The sequence below is a fragment of the Tasmannia lanceolata genome, unplaced genomic scaffold (genome assembly GCF_043159265.1).
Source record: "Tasmannia lanceolata isolate RefF3 unplaced genomic scaffold, GAP_Taslan_0.1 ptg000008l, whole genome shotgun sequence".
Lineage (NCBI taxonomy): Eukaryota > Viridiplantae > Streptophyta > Magnoliopsida > Canellales > Winteraceae > Tasmannia > Tasmannia lanceolata.
Window position 1 is genome coordinate 65,042,798 of NW_027518685.1, and position 17,461 is coordinate 65,060,258.

The 17,461-nt window shown below is 38.0% G+C and overlaps 1 protein-coding gene across 5 annotated transcripts in view; it reads left to right on the forward strand.

The window, feature by feature from the left end:
- Window positions 1–17,461, forward strand: part of LOC143885476 (UDP-Glycosyltransferase superfamily protein) — a 54,557-nt gene that overhangs the window by 22,667 nt on the left and 14,429 nt on the right. For 2 of the 5 annotated variants that reach the window (XR_013253281.1, XM_077389680.1), the window contains exons 7-14: window positions 6,041–6,142; window positions 6,316–6,371; window positions 7,744–7,778; window positions 10,450–10,672; window positions 13,326–13,547; window positions 13,660–13,719; window positions 13,876–13,915; window positions 15,247–15,468. Coding sequence is in view for 3 of the 5 variants with exons in the window: in XM_077389680.1 (XP_077245795.1) it covers window positions 6,041–6,142; window positions 6,316–6,371; window positions 7,744–7,778; window positions 10,450–10,672; window positions 13,326–13,547; window positions 13,660–13,719; window positions 13,876–13,915; window positions 15,247–15,468 (960 nt within the window). In the remaining 2 variants the exon portion in view is untranslated. Of the gene's footprint in view, window positions 1–6,040; window positions 6,143–6,315; window positions 6,372–7,743; window positions 7,779–10,449; window positions 10,673–13,325; window positions 13,548–13,659; window positions 13,720–13,875; window positions 13,916–15,238; window positions 15,469–17,461 lie in introns of all 5 variants that reach the window. The other 3 variants (XM_077389681.1, XR_013253282.1, XM_077389682.1) reach the window with 3 other exon arrangements.

The window sequence follows — 17,461 nt, forward strand, 5'->3', positions numbered from 1 at the left end:
GCAAAAACCAAGAAAGTTAGTTGTGAGCTCCAAGGGCAATTTAGTCATCTCACATGGAGTCAGAGTATTTTTCCCGTAATGCAATGTTCCAACAAGGACGATGGGCTCCAAGAGGGATGGATTGTAAGATCTCACATAATAAAATCTGTGTTAGGTTTTCAAGAAACTTGATACGTTGTATGGGTACGTCCTAGGAAAGGGTGGTTAGACATAATTTAATTAAAAGCTATGCACCTCCCTCATGATTCTTGTAATACACTTAAAGGAAAACACAGCACCAATATACATTACTTGATCACATTTGACAACACAAATAATGGACCAAGCCATATCATAAAACTTTGTTTGTTTAATGGCTGAATTCCATGACACATTGTTTACTCAAGACAAATAAAGACCAAATAAACACCATAATACGTTGTTTGTTTAGCTTAAGGTAGAGAGCTATGCTTTTGTCATAATTAGATTACCCTCTTTCCCACTAAGGGAAGTGGAATTTCAGGGACAAAATTATTTTAAGGGGGGTAGAATGTAAAGACCCGGCCTCACCCATGGTGGGGAAAATTCATAATTGTAATTAAATCTTGGCCGTAGATCCTCGATCGAAGATCAACGGTTTAGATCTTTGATTGGAGCCTTTCAGACCGTTGGATCGATTACCAGATCCCTCAGACTGTCGAGGAAGAAAGAAAGAAATGAAAGGTGAAAAAAGCGAGAAAAAGAGTAGAAAAAGAAAGGAAAAGAAGATGAAGATCAAGGGCTTTTTCTCCGATCCGATTTTTCGTCTTCGAGGTTGCTTCTTGATTTATACTTAGAGCCTTCCATCTTCTTCCACACTCAAACACTAAGTTTTTGTAGGTTTACATGATGACATGAACACAAATGAGGGAGCTTACAAGGATCGAGGGAAGAGTGTTCGACCAGGTGGCCTTCTTAGTTTAACTAGCCATCTTTGTCAGGGAACTTTTGGATTTTTGTGATGGTTTGTAATTTTAAAAGAAGTATAATTAGTAATGTATAGGTGTGTATCGGCTTGTTTCCCTTTTTAGGGTAGCGATTCAGATTTTGGGATTTTGGAAAAAAAAAGGAAAAAAAATCATGTTTATAACTTTGCCCCAAATCGGGTCGTTACACCAACCGTGCAAGCGATAACACAAAAAAGTTAAAAGCTTCTTAGACTTGATATCAGACAGGGACCACTACTTTGAATGGTATGAAATGTCGGATATCTGACAGGTTAGGTTTGCGAAGATGAAACTTACGGGTTATGCCAAATTGTATTGGGCCAATGTAGAATGCTAATACCATAGAATGGGACATGATGCAATAATTTAATGGGATAAAATGAAGGAGAAATTAAATGTGAAGTATCTTTCACTTACTTCAGATATCATGTCCTGGATCAACTACCCACCTTTCGCTAGGGCAATATATCTGTGGCCGACTACATGAGCCGATTTGTTGAGCTAATGGTCTGTTTTGATGTTGTGGAGGACCCGATGTTGTCTCTCTAGGTTTCACATTGGGTTGAGACCTGAGATTAGGAGAAATGATTCCTCATTTTGTTGAGTCCGTGAAGCAAGCTTTCCAATTGGCATTGGAGTTAGAACGATACCTTAAGCCCCCAATTGTTAGGAAGTTTGGCCACCAAGCTCGGGAGTTTTCAAAAACGAGATTTTTCGAGGGAGACCGGCAACCCAAGTCTATCTCTCCCCAATCCTATCAAAGAGACACCACCAAAGGGAAAGAAGTGCCTGTTGAGAGCTCTAAGGATAATATCAAACAAGTGTGGAGGCGCTGGCCACTATGCTTATCAGTGTCCTACCTGAAACTTGTTTGCAGAAATAGATGGAGATGAAGAGGACCAAGAATAAGTTTTCGAAGAGATGCTCCATATCTTAGAAGAGGGGGCGAGTGATGAGGATACCCTAGAGTTGGATGAAACCACCCCTAGAGTGAGTATTGTGTGTAGTATGTTTTCTCAACCTAAAAGTGAGGATGATTTGATGACACCACGCCTAGAGTGAGTATTGTGCGTTGTATGCAAGGTTATCATTGATGGTGGAAGTTGTATGCATGTTTTGTCACAAACCATTGTCACCAGATTGGGACTAAAACTCGAGTCACAAATTCACTCTTATAAGTTCGCTTGCGTAGATTAGAATACCATACTAGTGTCACAAAGGTGCCTTGAACCATTTCAATTTTCTACCTATATGGTCCTCATCTGGTGCGATGTCTTACCCATAGATATAGCCATGGTTTTAAATTTCAGTTTTGGTATGTGTTTCGGCCCTCACTGAAACTGAAATTTTAGCTGAAATCCAACGAAACCATAAAAAGTAATATTTTATTTAATACAAATTTAGTCTGAAATTACCGAAATTTCGGGAAAATATTAATTAATTAAAAATCAAGATTTTTGGGGTGAATTCCTAAAATTTCGGGAAAAATTATGCCAAAAAAAATGTAATGTTTTGGGTATTAGCCATTTCGGTTTCGGGCCTGACCGAGATCCGAAATTTCGGATTTTAGTCGAATTTTAAAACCATGGATATAGCACACATCCTCCTTGGTAGACCTTGGTTGTTTGATCTAGATGCCACACATTTTGGGAGATCTAACACTTGTGTTTAAACATGATGGGAAGAGAATCAAAAAGTTAAATACCATCCAACTCAAGGGGTTGAGATCAAGTGAAGAGAAGGGGTCTACTTCAACGGCCAACTAAAAGAAGTCCCTTCATCTCCTCAACCAATAACAATTTGAATGGATTATACACAATACATTCACTACATTTCACTTGCAATTCATATAAACATAATTTTGTAACACATATTGATGTAGTATGCCACTAACACACTTACGGTTTTGGTTTTCGTATGCATTTCAGTTTCGGTATGTGTTTCGGTGGGGATGAAAATAAAAACATTTCGGTTGTTTCTTTTCGGTTTGAGTGGAAATTTAGAACCATGTTTCTAAATATGTCCATCTGTTGGTTCACCATGTCCTATTGGTCCTGAAGCCATAAGCTTGGCATCTAACAATTAGACACCAATAACTTCTTTTACAATCTTTTTCTTCATTATATTAATGAATTTTACCTTTCATGTGATCTTGTGGCCTTTTAGAGACCAACTTTAGTTTCAGGCTATGTTGCATGGATTCTTTGCCCTCCTCTACCGAATCTGTGTCGACACGTCTCCGCATCCGAATCGGATATGGATTCACGTGGGACACACCTGTATTCTTGTCCTAGCCGTGTTCCGCACGAATCCTGTTTTTTTTCGGGCGAATTCGATTCATCGTTGTCTCTTTTGAAATGAGAATCCCGTATATTCTCCCTTTAAACGTATTTTCTTCTTAACTTTTTTTTTATATGAAAGCACAACCTGTACTCTTTTAATAAAAACCCTAGTGCCTCAAACATCGACCCCCTTCCTCCAACACAAAACTCGCCTTAACCCTCTACCCTCAAAGTTTTCATGAGCATATATATATATGAGGAAATGGTTTGTGAGCAGGTGCTCAGATAAGCTTATCTGAGCAGAAGCTCAAAAACACGTGTGGCCCCACATTTTTGGGGGGGGTCCAAAGCATTCATTTGGAAGGAACTTCCATGGATAGGGTGTGTACCAAAAATCAGCCCTACAGGATCATCCTAATCCTGCCATTTGTGGAGGGAAAAAATGGGCAGAAACATGGACACACAATGCCTTTCCATATTCCCCTCCACCTTTGATTGGGTTAGGATGATCCTATTGATCTGATTTTTGGTACACACCCTATCCATGGAAGGGCCTTCCAAATGAATGCTTTGGATCCCCCAAAAAATGTGGCCCCCCCATGGTTTGTGAGCTCTGCTCATATAAGCTTATCTGAGCAGCTGCTCACAAACCATTTCCTCATATATATATATATATATATATATATATATATATATATATATATGAGGAAAGTGAAGCTACACCGCCGGTGTAGCTAACTTAGCTACACCGCCGGCTTAAAATACAATGGGCCCACATTGTTTTGGTGATCCAAAGAATTCATTTGATTGGCCCTCACATAGATAGGGTGTCCACCAAAAATCAGCTCCATAGGATCATCCCAACCCTACGATTTGTGGAGGCAAAAATGAACGTGTAAAAACCTTCACAAATTTGTCCATTTTTGCCTCCACAGTTTGAAGGGACAAATTTGTGAAGGTTTTTACACGTTCATTTTTGCCTCCACAAATCGTAGGGTTGGGATGATCCTATGGAGCTGATTTTTGGTGGACACCCTATCTATGTGAGGGCCAATCAAATGAATTCTTTGGATCACCAAAACAATGTGGGCCCATTGTATTTTAAGCCGGCGGTGTAGCTAAGTTAGCTACACCGGCGGTGTAGCTTCACTTTCCTCTATATATATATATATATATATATATATATATATATATATATATATATATATATATATTAGGGGGGTAGGGGGGGGGGGGGGGGGCGAGGTTTCTGAGCTATAGCTCAGATAGCTTATTTGAGCAAGCCACTATAAAAACACCATCTCCCATGTTTTTTGACTCATCCAACCCATTCATTCCATAGAACCTCACATAGATAGGGTGTTGCTAACAAACCATCTTCATACAATCATCTTAACCATTCAATTTGTAGAAGCACGAAATGGACCCATTTTCTAGACGTCCATTTTAAACCTCCACAAATCAACACTTACCATGATCCTATGGAGATGATTTCTTAGGGACACCCTATCTATGTTAGGTCCTATAGAATCAATATGGTACATAACCCAAACAACATAGCTACCTACTCTATTTATATGAGCTTGCTCAGATAAGCTATCTGAGGTATCACTCAGAAACCTTTATCTGATATATATATATATATATATGGGAAATATTTTCTGCACGATACCTTAGATAAGTTATCTGAGCAAGAGCTCAAAAAAACTTATGGGCCCACATTATTTGGATGATCCAAAGCACTCATTTGGATAGTCCAAAGACAGATAGAGTGTGCACAAAAAATCTTGTTCACAGGATTATCCTAACCCTTCGATTTGTGGAGGTTAAAGTGGATGGGTATAAACCTCCACAAATCTGTCCATTTTTAACCTCCAAAAATCGAAGGGTTAGGATGATCCTATGGAGCTGATTTTTTGGGCACACTCTATCTATGTAAGGGCCTATCAAATGAATGCTTTGGATCATCCAAACAATGTGGGCTCACATGATTTTTTGAGCTCTTGCTCAGATAACTTTTCTGAGGTATCACTCAGAAAATGTTTCCCTATATATATATATATATATATATATATATATATATATATATATATGAGGAAAGTGTTCCTGAGCTCGAGCTTAGATCAGTTTATCTGAGCTCGAGCTCAAAAACACATGTGGCCCCACATTTTTGGGGTGATCCAAAGCATTCATTTGGAAGGCCCTTCCATGGATAGGGTGTGTGACTGTGTACCAAAAATCAGATCAATAGGATCATCCTAACCCAATCAAAGGTGGAGGGGAAAATGGACAGACACTGTTTGTCCATGTTTCTGCCCATTTTTTCCCTCCACAAATGGCAGGGTTAGGATGATCCTATAGGGCTGATTTTTGGTACACACCCTATCCATGGAAGGGCCTTCCAAATGAATGCTTTGGATCACCCCAAAAATGTGGGCCACGTGTGTTTTTGAACTCGAGCTTAGGAACACTTTCCTCTCTCTCTCTCTCTCTCTCTCTCTCTATATATATATATATATATATATATATATATATATATATATTTTGGAAATTTTATTTTATTTAAAAATTACCGAACCCGAATCCTACTTTTGGAGGTTTGCCGAATCCGACACCTCGAATCCGTGTCCGATCCCGACATGTGAATTCGAATCCATGCAACACTGGTTTTGATACATATCTCAATGAAGTAATGTATTCTTCTGTTGTAGAGGCTGCCCATTTTAGTTTTATACTTACATTATTTTTGGATAAATTATTAGAAGGCAATTCCTCACCTTCGCATGCCTATAGGTTTGCTGGAAAGATGTTATTCATTGGATCTGGCCACTTTTTACAGAAGATTGGGGATCATGGCGAAGTGATTATTTGAATCTAAGCCCTTGTCCTTTCACGGTTGGTGCCTCCAAATTCCAAGTTACCTGATTTATGTAGTAGTTATGTGCCTCATGCTCAAATTTTGTATTCCTATACACTACCTACTTTTATTAAGATATATTTTAGTAATTTAAATTTCAATTTTTGATGTTTTTTTGGGTATCCATCAGTTGATCTTGTATCGCTTGTAGGATCCTGTAACAGGTCTTCCCACGTGGCATGATTGGGCTCAATCACCACTGCTGTTGTAAGTTCAAAGTGCTCCTATTCTTTAGAAGGATATATCATTGAGAATGCTTCATTAACTAAGAAATAACAGTGTAATTTTATTGCATGTACTTTAGCGGATCGAGTTGTGTTTTTAGTTCTTTAGATGAAAATAAATGTTGAATCATAGTTACAGTTATATGATATTATTTGTCAAACCAGGAGCGGACTATAACAAATGTGCCTGTAGATTTTTGTGTAGGAGTTCAACTTCTGATTGATGCGTATGCCCTTTCTTTGGCATGCGGATCTATATTCAAGTTTTTGGTATTTGGTCATCATATCAATTTTTCTAGTTATAGATAAAACTAATATTTTCTTCCATCAATCCATGTGTAGAGGATGTGAAGATATCATAGTTTTCAAATAGATGAAAAAGCTTTTTATTTTAGTTCTCTGGAATATGTACAGGACCCACATCTGAAAAACAGGCAGGATCCACATCTGCATGTGAAAATTGTTTAGTGAGTCTGATATAAGTCCCATCGCTTTTGCCAATCAAGGAAAGATTGCCCAAGGGACAGGGAAGAAGGGAAAGAGAAGAAGGGGAAGAGGGAAAGAAGGAAGAAGAGAAATAGGAGAGAAGAAATTTCCTGTAAAATTATTCTATCAAAAACTAAAACTATCCAATACATGAGGCTTTCACACACAACATGGAAATAAAATCCCTAAATCTAAATAACATGAAAATAAAAGTCCTCAATCTAAATAACATGGGAATAAAATTCGTAAGACTAAATAGAAGGGAAATAAAATCCCTAAAAGTCAATTATGCTACTTATTGGGCAAGTATACCACTCATTGGACCCCCATGGGTTTGCGACGCGCATACGTTCCTCATCGTTATGGCTTATGATTAGGCTACAATATTAAGGGGGATTGCTCTTCTATGTACTTTAGATGGACTTTTTGTGTAATTAATGAAATATTTTGAATTTTCTCTCCTCGTTGTGTGTGATTGTGTGATGCTAAAAAATCTCTTCTTATATGACAATACAAGGTTCATGCAATGTGACACTACATCTTTTGGTTGTCCGATCGGTGAGTTCGGCTAGGCTTAAGTTTTATGCTTTTGAAAATTATTAGATTTGTGATAGGAATGAGAAAATTATTACCTGAAGCTTTTAAGACCGTTCTTGTTTCTATTATATTTCTTTTTTTGCTGGAATTTGCCTCCTTAATTTATTATGAAGGCAGTTTAATTTCTACATTACCATGTACAGGATAAGCTTCAATAAATGTTCTCTCAATGCAATTATTCTCTATACTTAAGTGTAGGTAGTCAAGCATGCACATCTTTTTCCCAAGTTTGCACGCATTAACTTGTTAAAAAATTTATTTTTTTATCATAGGTATGGGTTTAGCAAGGAAGTTGTTGAATGCCCAGGTATGATAATTTTATTTATTTTGGTCCTATGTTTGCATCAAGTTTTGAAGGGGATTTCTTTATAGAATCTATACAATCACACATTCGATAGAATTTCAATATACAACAGCTACATATTCCTTTGTTGACTTTTGGAAATTGAATATTAAGTTGGCTCTAGAAGTAATAGCTGATAAAAAACCAAAAAAGGGAGAGAATGATGGATGACTAATTGGTCTCTAGGATTCATTGTTTCAATAAAATTGGATTAGACTTGCACAATAATAATCAATGAATAAAAGTAATTAAACCTTGAATTAATATGATATGAATTAGCTACCCTTAAACACTTCTATATTCTCCCCTCTCTTGATGTAAACTTTTGGTAGAGCTGCTCATGAAATTGTAAAATTTCAGCAAGGAACACTCAAGAACAGTTTAGAACAGAAATGGAACGAAGAAATTGCTCAAAAACAGTCCAAAACAACAATTGCAGTCCAAATCTGGTTATGAACAGTAACATGCTGAAAATGATATGAAAATTAATCAAAAACATCAAGAAAAATGATGGAGAACAACAGATAACAGATAGAAACAGAGATGGATCGATAGAAACTGAATTTTATTAAGATTTTTCATAGACAAAACAACAAGTAGTACTTATCTTGGCAATGAACACATATCAAGATGAAGAAAAGATGGAAGGCCTTCAATGTGTAGGAATACCTTTCTTACATCACACTAAGATCTCCTTACAAGCTCCAACTTCTCCCTTCCCAAGCGAGGGTTACAAATCGTTCTCCAAATTCAGCCAAATCTCATCGGCTATAAAAATTCCCTAAAACTACAAGAGAACTCCCTCCAAAATAAAAACCTCTTTACAAAATACCCCTCACAACATCTCTTATTCTGCTTTGTTAATCTCCATGTAAATCGCATGTCTCTGCCATGATAAGGTTAAGTCTAGAAATGGGTCATGATGGAAAGTCCCCGCGACAATAATATGTTCCTTTGTCGTCTCAAGAGCTAAACTATCCTCTGCTATCTCATTTGATTCGGCATCGCCTCCCTTTACAAATGCATAGAATCTTCATCACTTTTGACTTCTCATATAGAGGAAATCCTCTATAATGCACTCATCATTTAGCAGGCCTGTGTAGGGTCAAGCATAGTACCAAACTCTACACAAGCATCTACTATCTCATACTCCATCTGCTCAACTGGCTCATCTTGACCGTCCGATGTACTGTCTACTCCGGTATCCGGTTCCTTGATTAGAAGATCACGATGGTTGATCAACTCTAGGTAGTCCTTTGTCAATGTACGCTCTAGGCCAAGCTCTGTCTGACTACTCAAGTCGACCTGATCATCCGACATTGGAATAATGAACTCTGTTATCTGCTCAGTCTGTACGCAAAGCTCGGCTAACTGCTCATCCATATCCTCAAAGCAATCAGTCTGATCTCCTGTCTCCTCACAAGTAGTAATAATGGTCTCAAGGCTATCCTCAATCTGCAGGCTCCTCAAACAATGAAATTGAGTCTTAATAACAGGAGAAACCTCATCCTCATCCTCACTATCGGTCTCATCAACTGTAGTATCGGCCTCATTTGTACGAAGGGAATGTGTAGGTGCCAGTGTCTGTTGCCTCTGCAATTGTTCAACAAGGAATTTGAGCCTATCCCACCCGACATCAATTTTGGCATGCTTTTCACATATTGCTTTATCTTCATCTCTTCGCTTAGCCTCTCGCCCTCTACGTTCGGCTTCTAACTTACGTCTTTGCCAATAGGTTCTAGGGGCATACTCATGAAAATATCAAGTATCTCTTCCCATTTACAAAATGGAGGTTCGCCCGTGTCACAACGCTCATGCTCCCAGTGCTCCCACTCATCTCTTGCATAATGTTTCATTGTCTCCTGGACATGCCAAATGGTCTTTCGGTGATCCCGAGTCCCGACCATGCATGTAATGTATGTTTCGAGAGCATCAATCTAGTGTGGACACTCGATCTCAGAATCGCCGTAGTAGTCGTATCCGTCGAAAATAAGGAATATACAAATATTAGAGTGTCAATCCAACGTAGAGAGTCGATCTCGGAGCCCAGTTTTGATTCATCCCTGAAGAATATTAAAGTATAAATTGTGAACTTCTTTGTTTGAATGCTCCGATATCACTTTTTGATGTTGAGCGCTTCCTTTCATATTAGAGAAGATGGTATTTGTAGAGAACCTCCGACATTCTGGTTGTTACACGCTTCAGTATTGATCATATTAATTCACAATCTTTACAATAGGACCAATATTCAACCAGTTACACAATATACACCATTATGCAGCTAATAAAGAAATGACTAAGGAACCCCTCTTTCCTTTTCACAATTCAACAGTATTTTTTAACTTCAATTGATATTCAACTATTTTCACAAACTTATGCTGTACATAACGGGGACCACTCTACTGCCTAGCCTGTCTAACAAAACTTAGTGCCTACCTTCTTTTACTGTAATTCGTAGAATTTAAGAACAATTTATTTATTCTTCTGTCATTCATAACAAAGTGGTAAGTTTAGTTTTATTATTTAATTGAGTTCACCATTTGTACAGTTCTCTTCATAAATGTTTGATTCACGTACACTTAATATTTTGTTAAGCTGTACTTTCTGAGCATTACTAATTTGAGTGCAATAACAGGTTATTGGCCATCAAATGTTCATGTTTGTGGTTTTTGGTTTCTGCCTATGGAGTGGCAGTTTTCATGTAATAGGTGTAGAGAAATTTCAGCTGTCTTCTCTTCTGGGCATTTGGATGCAAAAGATGAACTATGTGAAAGTCATGTTGATCTACAATGTTTCCTTGAGAGTTCTAATTCTAAGTCATGCCGTCCCATATTCATAGGACTAAGTTCTATTGGGAGGTAAGTTGTATCACTTTTCCTCTGTAGTGTTTTACTGACAGTTTCCTTTAACATGTTAATGCTATTTGATGAAGCAAAGTTGCTAGGAGATAGCATGGGGTTCTAACCAATCACAAAAAAAAGAAAAGAAGATAGCATGGGGTTCTAAAGCGGGTATTGGAATTTTGGGGCATGGTAGTAGTTCCAGTAGCTGGCTATTTCATTTTAGTGGGTGTTTTCACTGTTCTTCTTGAACCGACCATTTCAAGATTATCATGAGGGAAAAGAAAATCAGAAAAACTTTAGGCCAACATATAGTAACTCATAAACTCTTTATTTTACTTGATCAACCATCAATTTACCATCCATTAAATTTAACAATCTCCAAATCAGCTATTGATGAGCCTAAAAATCACAAACATAAATATGTAAATTATAGCAAAAGAAAACCCAATTCAATTGTTCAAACAAACAAACCGTTGCTCAAAATTATAACCCTCGCCCTCTTCAACACTTTTCCCTTACCTTTGTGAACATAAATATACTCTTTGGAGTGGCCACAACAACACGTATACTTCCATGGAAGCTCATCATTAGATGCAAGTGCAGGTTCCTCAACCACCCAATCATTCATAATGCCTGGGTCTCTGTGCTAATTTGCTATGATTTAGCCGACAATTTGAATTTGTTGTTGACACATGTCCTCCCGTGTTTGACACGACACTCGTGTCCACCCTTGTCGACACTCATTTGGACACTTTTTAATGTACTGCTGCAAGTGTTAGACTGAATGTGGGTGTGTGGACACGTTTTTTGTGCCCTGCCAAGTGTGACATGCTGTTTTATTATTGCATATTGTGTTTTCTTCTTTTATTATAAACTCTTTTTCTTGTTCTTCTTTAACTAATATTTGCCGTTGCATCATATATACTTTCTATTTTAGCCGTGTCCCCGTCTCTAAATTTTGGAGATTTGCCGTTTCCGACACTCTATGATCGTGTCAACATGCGACACTCGTGTCCGTGTCTACAAATCATAGCTAATTTGGGGATATGGACCCATTATATTATAATAACAATTCTATTTACTTTCCACCTATAAAAATTTGTATTAACTTGGACTATAAGAATTTAGAGTAAAAGAAAAAGTATAACTTATTGCTAGACTTATAAGTCATGCCTCTCGAAGCTTGAGATTGTAATGAAAATAGACTAGGTTAGTCATTGTTATTCACTATTTGACACCTAATAAACTACTCCTCTTCTTGAAGTGATATGCTTGAAGTGTTTTAATTCCTTTTGTTTTCATGGCAGTGTAACACTTGCTAAGAAATCGAACATCAATCTTTTGTAGCTTAGGATATTCATTCATGTTAAACCAATGTTTAAAAACGCGAATGCGGACAAAAACACGGCCAAAGAAAATCCTAGTCCACTCGTTGCTGCTCAATCGAGTACTCGGTTGACGCGGCTTAGTTGTAAGTTGATGCGGTCATAACTTGAGAGTTAAATGAGTTAAATGAGTTTGATTGACTTTGTAGGGAAAAACACTGACTTGGACTAGTACTCGTCCAAAAAAAATTGAGTTTACTCAAGCGAGTCGATGATGACGCAAGAGAGAGAGAGAGAGAGAGAGAGAGAGAGAGAGAGAGAGAGAGAGAGAGAGTCTCCGTTTTTGGTTTCTTTTTTCACCTCCATCTTCATTGGGGATGGCATCCATGAATAATAATTAGATCTTATCTTGGTTTCCCCCTTGTTGGAGATCACACCTTTTTTCTTATGCTTCGTCTTTGGGATGAAGATTGAGGTCTAAATATGCATTCACCATTATTTGGGTTGACGACTCTCGATCCAGATCAAAATCTAGATTTGGACCAAACTCAAGGTCTGTACTTAGATCTGATTACCCACGCTTTAAAACCCTAGATCAATCTTCTACTCACTTTGAAGCTCTAGATCTTCCTTCCTACACCTTTTGAAACCCTATATCTTCTGTACATCTCACGGGCTCCAACACCTTTCGAAGCCCCCGATCTACCTTCTACACCTTTCATCTCCCTTGATATATCTTCTCACCAATTTGAAACCCTTCATCTAATCTCATACCCTAGATCCACACCCTTGATAATGGATCTCTCTCATTGATTGGTCTACTCTAGATCTAATCCCATTCTTCTTCTTCCCAATTTGAAACCCTTCATCAAATCCCATGCCCTAGATCCACACCCTTGATACATTGATCTAATCCCCCCCTCCTATTTTGAACTAGTAGGCTGTGAACGAACTGTTACATTGTGCCGAAGAGGACCGTTAACTGTTGTGCTGTACTTAAAGATCAGACATAGTGTGGACTGTTTATGGACTGATTCCATTCAAAATGAATAAGCTTATTCTTTTGACATTTAATAAATATTTCGGAGAAAACTTTTAGCTGTGGCTTTTGTCCTTGTTATGATTAATTTGGCATTCCTATTTATGATTCTTTTTCTATGGAGTTCTGTGAAAAGCTTCGTTATTCTGAAATTAGAGGTGCACATAAAACCTATCTAATTCCATCTTCTTGGCTGTAGATGTCTTTTTTCTTCTTTAATGTGCTATATGCCTTGGCGATTACATCCTTTCTGTTATTTGCTTTTCTTGGACTTATTTACTCAGACAACTGTTGTTCTGTTCAGCATGGGTTTTCTAAGGAATCCCAGAGCATTTCTTCTAGTACTTAAAGCTGTTCTGGAGAGCTCCAACTACAGGTTCATCCTTTTTTCAGCTGGATATGAACCTTTAAATGCTGCCATCCGAGTGATTGATGAGGCATTATCAGGTTCACATCATAGGCAGCACTGTAACAGTAAGAAAGATGGAACTCTTCTGTTCAGCGGCCGACTCTTCTGTTTTTCTGGGTGAGCAATTCTTGATCCATTCAAGTAGAATTTGGTATGTGGCTCATCCATTTTTAGTGAACCATTTCTATTTATGGACTCATGTGTCCTTGTTGGTCACTTGAGAAACTAGTACCATTCCATATCGTTGGCTCTTCCCAAGATGTGCGGTTGCGATTCATCATGGGGGCAGGTGAAGTCTTTTCTTTGCCATTATCTCATCATTGTAGTCTCTCTCTCTCTCTCTCTCTCTCTCTCTCTCTCTCTCTCTCTCTCTCGGTTGGGATACTCTGTAGCAGAGCACTGACCTAATGATCACTTTTTATCACTTGGTTTGATGTGTAAACAGTGGATCGACTGCTGCTGCATTGCTTGCCGGAATCCCTCAGGTTGTTTTCTTGGGGCAACATATCCTTATGTTACTTCTTAAATTAGTAACTCCTGGCTGCCATGGATTAATATAAGTGATGTTATGTGTGTTAGTGTTTGTATGCATGTACAGTAACTTCAATGTATGTGTTTGCATGCACTTCATTGCATATATTTATAGGAGGGATGATAAATATGTGAATAGGTGGATTACCTCCCTGACACATGTATATCCTCATGCATATTCTTTTATAATCACGAGTCTGTACACATAGATACCTACTTGTATACATAGCCACAAATATTTGTCTTGGGAATTTCTTGGGAAGGCTGTATCTCGGAATATTTTTATTTATTTATTTTCGGTTTATATCGGGAAACTCAACTCAACTCAACTCAACTAAGCCTTTGTCCCAAACTAGTTGGGGGGTTTATATCGGGAAACATGGAAAAATAAAATAAAAAATTTAAGAACAGAATTAAGCCAACTAATAATATCGCCAATTTATTGATGTTTTTGTTATATTGTCATCGTGAAAAAAATGAAGATATCTCTATTATTTTTCAGAATTAGAGAAGTTTTGAAATTTTGTCGTTTTATCAAAAAATTGCAAAATACCTTGATATTTTCTAAAATATCAGAGATATATATGACTATGCTTTTATATGTATTTCTGCAAATGATGGATTATGTATAAGTGAATGGCCTAGATATTTCTTGATTCGAGGATCGTGTTCATGTCTTGTCAAAGACATCTAAATCATAGTTGCTGGAAACTCCTTGGGTCTAAAACGCATTTCTCGCGGTTGGGAAACTCATTTCCCCTAAAATGAGGGAAACACATTTCGGAAACGTTTCCAAATATGATACAAAATTGGAGAAATATTCCTGAAACACATGGGAAACATACGGAAAACTTATGTAAATAATGTGTAAACGCATGATAAACGTATGTAACACTCGTAGAAAACACATATGAAATGTGTAGGAAACATGTTGTGGAACTTACGAAAATCATTTTGGAAAAAACACATGATTTCCTAAGACCTTTCTCGTACGATTTTCAATTGTTTCTCGTTTCTCGTTTCCCCTGTATTTTTTTATCATGCGTTTCCCGTTTCCGTTTCACGTTTCGTTTCCCGAATTCTTTTCCCACCCTGGTAACTATGATCTAAATTAGTGTATGTGCTAATTTGTAGGTAGTATGTACGAGTTGTTAGCATGTTTTATAACTTCTATAGCTGCATGTTTTTTTTTGTTTGAATGTGGATTGATTAATTAATGGCTTTATGCTAATTTTATGCATATACATGTTACATGATTTCAACTGATTCAAACTCAGAATGACAGGTATTATGCCCCTTCATGCTTGATCAATTTTATTGGGCAGAAAGGATGTTCTGGCTTGGAGTTGCACCAAAACCGCTTCAAAGAAAGAACTTGCTTCCAGATAATGATGATGTAATGAGCATTGGGCAAGCTATAAATGCCCTATCAAACACCATAAAAGAAGCATTATCCCCCGAAATAAAAGCATGTGCAGCTGCAATTGCTGAGAGAATTTCTTTAGAGGTATGCATATTCTATGAAATTTGCATATAACACACAAAAGGCATTTCACGGATGGCCGGTTGCATGTCAGAGCAGCCACACAGGCTCACTTTTCAGCAGCTTTTGTCTTCATTCACGAGGTGGCTGCTCTCACATGCAACAGGCCATCCGCGAAATGCCTTTTGCGACGGACACTAGCAAATCCCATGCAACTCGTCTTTCTTTTCTTTTATAACTGGCTGCTGATGCTTTTGGGAATTGTAATAGCCTTTGACAACTTAAGTTATAAAAGACGGGTTCTTATATATATAAAGACAAGGTGGGTTTGTCTTATTATCAAAACGAGAGAGAGAGAGAGAGAGAGAGAGAGAGAGAGAGAGAGAGAGAGAGAGAGAGAGAGAGAGAGCAGTTGCTCAGATAAGCTTATCTGAGCAGATCTCATCAACCATAGGGGGGCCACATTTTTTGGGGGATCCAAAGCATTCATTTGGAAGGCCCTTCCACGGATAGGGTGTGTACCAAAAGTCAGATCAATAGGATCATCCTAACCCAATCAAAGGTGGAGCGGAAAATGAACGGACACTGTGTGTCCATGTTTCTGCCCAATTTTTCCCTCCACAAATGGCAGGGTTAGGATGATCCTATAGGGCTGATTTTTGGTACACACCTTATCCATGGAAGGGCCTTCCAAATGAATGCTTTGGACCTCCCAAAAAATGTGGGCCCCCTATGGTTTGTGAGCTCCTGCTCAGATAAGCTTATCTGAGCCGCTGCTCACAAACCATTTCCTCTCTCACACACACACACACACACACACACACACACACACACACATATATATATATATATTAGGAAAAGGTTTCTGAGCTCGAGCTCAGAAACCACCACTCCCACAGTTGTTTGACTCATCCAACCCATTCATTTTATAGGTTACGATTAGGGTTATGGTTATGGTCATGGTTACGATTATAGGTTATGGTTAGGGTTATGATTTGTGGAGGTTTAGAATGGATGACTAGAAAATGGGCTTCTATAGATTGAATGGTTAGGATTATGGTATGGAGATGGTTTGTTAGGAACACCTTATCTTTGTGAGGTCCTATAGAATGAATGGGTTGGATGACTGAAACAACATGGAGATGGTGTATTTATAGATCTCTTGGTCAGGCTGAGGTAGAGCTCAAAAACCTCGTCCTCTCTCTCTCTCTCATATATATACATATATATATATATATAGAGAGAGAGATAGAGAGGGAGGAAAATGATTGTGCGCTCAAGCGCATATAGGTTATATGTGCTCGAGGGCCCAAAAGTTCTCTCTCTCTCTCTCTCTCTATATATATATATATATATATATATATATATAGAGAGAGAGAGAGAGAGAGAGAGAGAGAACTTTCCCTACTATTTAAATAATACTTTCTTATATATAAGTATTTTTGAATGGTTTCCTATATAAGTTTCACTTAAATTGAATGAATTTTTAGAAACAATTCTTTTAGAAACTAGTGCTTAGAGAAGACTAGTAAGTTCTAACCTTTGGAGACTAGAAGAAATTGTTGCTTCACCAAAGATATTCCCTGCTCCCCATTAATCAATGAGCCGATGGGGATGAGGATGATGATGGTCAAATTCTTGTGCTGATATACACAAAGATACATTTGCATTTATAGCTTTATTTACATACTAAGGTTGGGTCACCTAAAGATGGAGGTAGACTGGTTTTGCGCCACTTGTGCTTATTGGAACTTCAAATGGAGGCGTTCTTGTCGATGGTGTAAGCAAAACAAGCGGGACCTCGTATCTGGAGTCAAAACCTCACCCCCCTGGCGGTGGTTATGGAAAAGAAAGGAGGAGGAGGAATCAACCTCGCGGCCAGGAGATTGGAGGTGCTTATCCTGTAACTACCTTAATTTTAGATGGCGGGATCTATGTCAAAGGTGTCGTTTGAATAAAAAGGAAGTGCGCACCCCCCCTCCCTTTTCGGGCAATAAGAGGATCATCCTGGAAGTCG